The following is a 3,933-nucleotide window of genomic DNA, read 5'->3' as shown; positions in this document are numbered from 1 at the left end:
AATGGTGCCCAGTGGTACATAGTCCATTGTATAGTCAGTATATATGGTTGTTACATTTAGCATCCATATCTTTGGTTAATTATTCGTTAAAATATTTTGAACGAATATACACAATGGAACGATTTATCATTTTGTTAATATAATAACTATTATTTAATTTTATCTCAAAATTTAGAGAAAAAACTAATGTTGATGTAATCAATACTAAATAGAATGAATATGACTTCATAAAAAAATTAAACAAATATGTTTGTATTCGCTAGATTTTATTGCTTGATTCTTATAAATAAAACTTCACAATTTTCAAACATTCAAAATATTTATACACATTGTTTCTGTACATATCACTACATATCTAGGCTAGAAAATGAGGGAAGAGGGAATGTGCTGGGGAAGGAAAGTGATTTTCTCGCCTAGGGGCTATACGGCCGTCAACCCGTTCTCTATGAGCATAATAATTATGTGATCATATGAAAATCATTCAATAGAGCCAATTTGATAGGCATCAATTTTACTATCAAATTGGTTAACTAATCGATGTGATTATCGATATATTTAGCCTTATTCCCCGTCTAGTTATGGCATAATATTTATACTCTCGAGGTTCATACGGAAGCTTCAAATTTCTCGCCGTTCATGAGCGTGGATGAACGGTGAGAAAGATGGTGCAAGAACCAATGCTTCTGCTTCAAGTGAGACAGAAAATCGGTCGTTAAAATAGTTCATCATCACCAAGGAAAGGCACACAACACTCACTCATTTATATATCTGCGCTCTCATACATCATACATGCACGCTTTCGGTCGTTGTCAAGACCTCAAATAATTTAATGAATTATAAGTGATGATGATGAAATCATTATTTTTGTAAGGCATTAAATTTGCATAATTACTATGCAAATCGGTTAGGTACAGGATTTTGAACAACATTCTCATTTTAAGGCATTATTGTTAAAAATGATAAAATTTGGAAAATTGCTGAAGACTGAAGATATAGTTCAAATTGAGCCGAAGTAAAAACAATAGAAAAATTAGATTAATATTATTTTTACTGTCAGCAATAAATTTCCTTGAGCTTTGTTTCTTGCTTTTCCGTATGTGACCGCCTGATTGCCCTGCATTCCCATTATGATTTCGTTTACTTCCGAGGACGGACTCGATTGATAAGTGAGCAAATGATTTCATTCTCCCTCATAAATGAAGTAGGATTTTTGTTCATTAGTTTAGTAGTAGGTATAGGCGGGGGCGTGGGCAAGGTGTTTTCGGTAAAGGGGCAAGGCGGCTGGTGCGTAAGTCTTCTGGATGACTGGGACAGAGGTGGCAACGCGAGCGACTCCCAAACGAGCCGTCTTGAAGAGAGCTGGGGTGTTGACGGCAACTCGCTGGAGCTTGGTGACGGGTTGGAGTACGTCCAGTTCCTGGAGAGTCTCAACCGGCCTAGATACCACCACCCTGCGGGTTGAAACGCGCTCTCCAGCAGCGTCAGCGTAGGCAGGAGCTGGGGTCGCGGAGATGACCCTAGCGCGGACTCCGCCAGCTTCGATGTTCTGTCCGGAAGCAGGTCCCGCCCGACCGAAACCCACCTCGGCAACTCCGCCACGTGCTGTCAGGAGTTCGATGAGCCTCTGCTGATTGGTCTGGCTGGAAGCAGCGTCTAAGTTCCTGAGGGAGGGGAATACGGAATGGCCATCGGTCTCGATGGCACGGTCCTGGAATCTAGCCTCGGTGTGGCCCTGAATGGAGCCCTGTTCAGAGCGACTGGGAATGGCGTCAGGAGTAAACTGTTGCTGTTGTCTGGCCAAGTTGGCAAAGTCGAACTGTCTGGACTCAAATTGCTCCCTCTCGGACTGGAATTGACGAGATGCCTGGAGCTGAATCTGAGGACGAGAACGCTGCTGGAATGTTAAGGGTTGGGCGTTAGGTCGTTGCTCTTCCTGCTGCTGCTGTTGATGCTCTTGCTGCTGCTCTGTCATTTGCTCCTGCTGTTGCTGCTCTTGCTGCTGCTCTGTCATTTGCTCCTGCTGTTGCTCCTGCTGTTGCTCCTGCTGTTGCTCTTGCTGCTGCTCCCCGTTCTGCTCTTCTTGTTCTTGTCCTTGGTTTTGATTATCCTGATCGTTCATTGATGACCTGAACTCCGGGTTGCCAACAGAGACGGAATCGGAATCATCGAAGTTGTCCTGGAGGGGGGCCGCCTGAGAGGTGGTGGGCAAATCAGTGGGGTAGGCTTCGGTGGGGGATTGGCTGGGAGCAGCGCCCGGGGCGGAGGGTGCAGAGGGTGAAGAGTACAATGGGACGACGGCTGAGGAGGTGGGGATGGTGTGCAGAGCTTTGTAGGCGGGGAAGACACGGACTGCGGGAAGAGGGTGGTGGAACGCACGGCTGATGACGGCGCCTCCCTTCTGGACCTTGGAGATAGGTTCGTCGAGTTCGACGAGGGCAGATCCGGCAGGGCGGACCACAACGCGCTCCTCGATGTCGTAGAACTGCTTCTGGATGGCGGGTCTGCGGACATGGAACTTGCGGGTGGAGACAGCGGGGTGAGCGACATCAACCACCTTCTGCACGACGCCAGGGGTTGCCTCGTAGTGAGTCACGGGGACATTGGCGACGGCAGGCACGTGGTGCAAGGAGGCCACCGGCTGGACGACGGGGGCGTGCGCGATGGGTGCGGTGTGAATGGCGGGTTGGGCGGTGTGATAAGCGAAGGGCGTTCCGTGGAAGGTGCTCTGGCGAGTGTAGCCCGGAGCGACGGTGTAAGCGGGAGCGGCGGCGTAGGCAGGGCCGGCGGCGTAGGCAGTGCCGGGGGCGTAAGCTAGGCCGGCGGAGTAGGCAGGACCAGCAGCATAGGTCAGTGGCTGGGCGTATTGGGTAGCAGCGGCTACGTTCACTTGGGCAGGGCCGGCGGCCAGCCCAACAGGGGCGGGTCCGCCGACATAGGTCACTCCAGCGGGGTTGAGGAAGGGAAGGCGAACGGCGACTTGACTGTTGCCAGCCACTGCCACGCTCAGGATGGCAGCAAGTGGAATGAAGCACTTCATGGTTTCTCAAGTAAGGTCTGCAAATGAAAAATGATTGATCATTAGGACAAAAATATTCCGTCAAGTCTGATAATCTAAATTATTATTCATGAAATCCATCTCAAAAACGTTACCGAAGAACACTTAAACCATTTAAAGGATATATTTTCCGATTATCAATTCGTAAGTAATCATTGCAATTAATATTCTGTTATGAATGTTTCAATATTTTATTTAGTCCTATGTTTTGTATTCTTAATTATACGAAGGAATAATGTGGATGGAGCTAGAGGAAGAAATTTAGAGTGCAATCTATTCACTAATTTCATACTAATCAAATCCCATTATAGTATTTCATTCAATTGCAATATTCAAGGACGTATAGATTTTCATCGCTAGTGTTTTTCGAATGAAACAGCAATGATTTGATTGATAACCAATGTAGTGAAATTTAAATTTCGATGCTTACAGGTAAACTGTAAGCATTTTACAACTGAACACTTTTAGAATCCACTGAATCTGGAGCGTCACTTTTTTCTGCTAGGTGCCTACTCCGTCGTTAAAATCACTTGTTTTCGTCACCAGGTAGGCGGGCATGCACTCTGCTGTACTCACCTATATTCTTAGGGGAATGTACCTTCTCTTGTGGGCTGCCTCACAGGACTGAGCTTGGTTGCTATTGGGGGCCACCCCTTTATATACCCGGGTGGGCCTCACTCCACGACCTTTGACATCGCACCCACCCACCCACCCCGCCATCCCTCTCTCGTAGCTCTCCCGGTTCGCAGACGTGCGCGGACACGCGGCGGCGAAGTCTCCAACCCACCCTTCGCGGGGATCCCAGGGTCCCCACACCCCTCGCCAAAAGCCCATCCACTCTCCGCAGAGTGGAACTCCCCCTCCCTCTCGCCCTCTAC

At 47.9% G+C, this 3,933-nt stretch overlaps 1 protein-coding gene across 1 annotated transcript; it reads right to left on the bottom strand.

Moving 5' to 3' along the window:
- Positions 1-255: 255 nt before the first annotated feature.
- On the bottom strand, positions 256-3,711 carry LOC139694142 (uncharacterized). Its single transcript, XM_071592576.1, has 2 exons — positions 3,632-3,711; positions 256-3,054 (listed from the first exon to the last, which is right to left on the bottom strand). The coding sequence occupies exon 2, from the start codon at positions 3,035-3,037 to the stop codon at positions 1,223-1,225; it is 1,815 nt and encodes a 604-aa protein (XP_071448677.1). The 5' UTR covers positions 3,038-3,054; positions 3,632-3,711; the 3' UTR covers positions 256-1,222.
- Positions 3,712-3,933: the final 222 nt, after the last annotated feature.

Source organism: Hetaerina americana, unplaced genomic scaffold (assembly GCF_022747635.1).
Source record: "Hetaerina americana unplaced genomic scaffold, ioHetAmer1.1.p SCAF_1, whole genome shotgun sequence".
Lineage (NCBI taxonomy): Eukaryota > Metazoa > Arthropoda > Insecta > Odonata > Calopterygidae > Hetaerina > Hetaerina americana.
Note: the sequence above shows the minus strand (reverse complement) of the source record. Positions and strands in the feature narration are given on the sequence as shown.

Coding starts and splice junctions, on each gene's coding strand:
- LOC139694142 (XM_071592576.1), bottom strand. CDS start 3,037: ATGAAGTGCTTCATTCCACTTGCTGCCATCCTGAGCGTGGCAGTGGCT.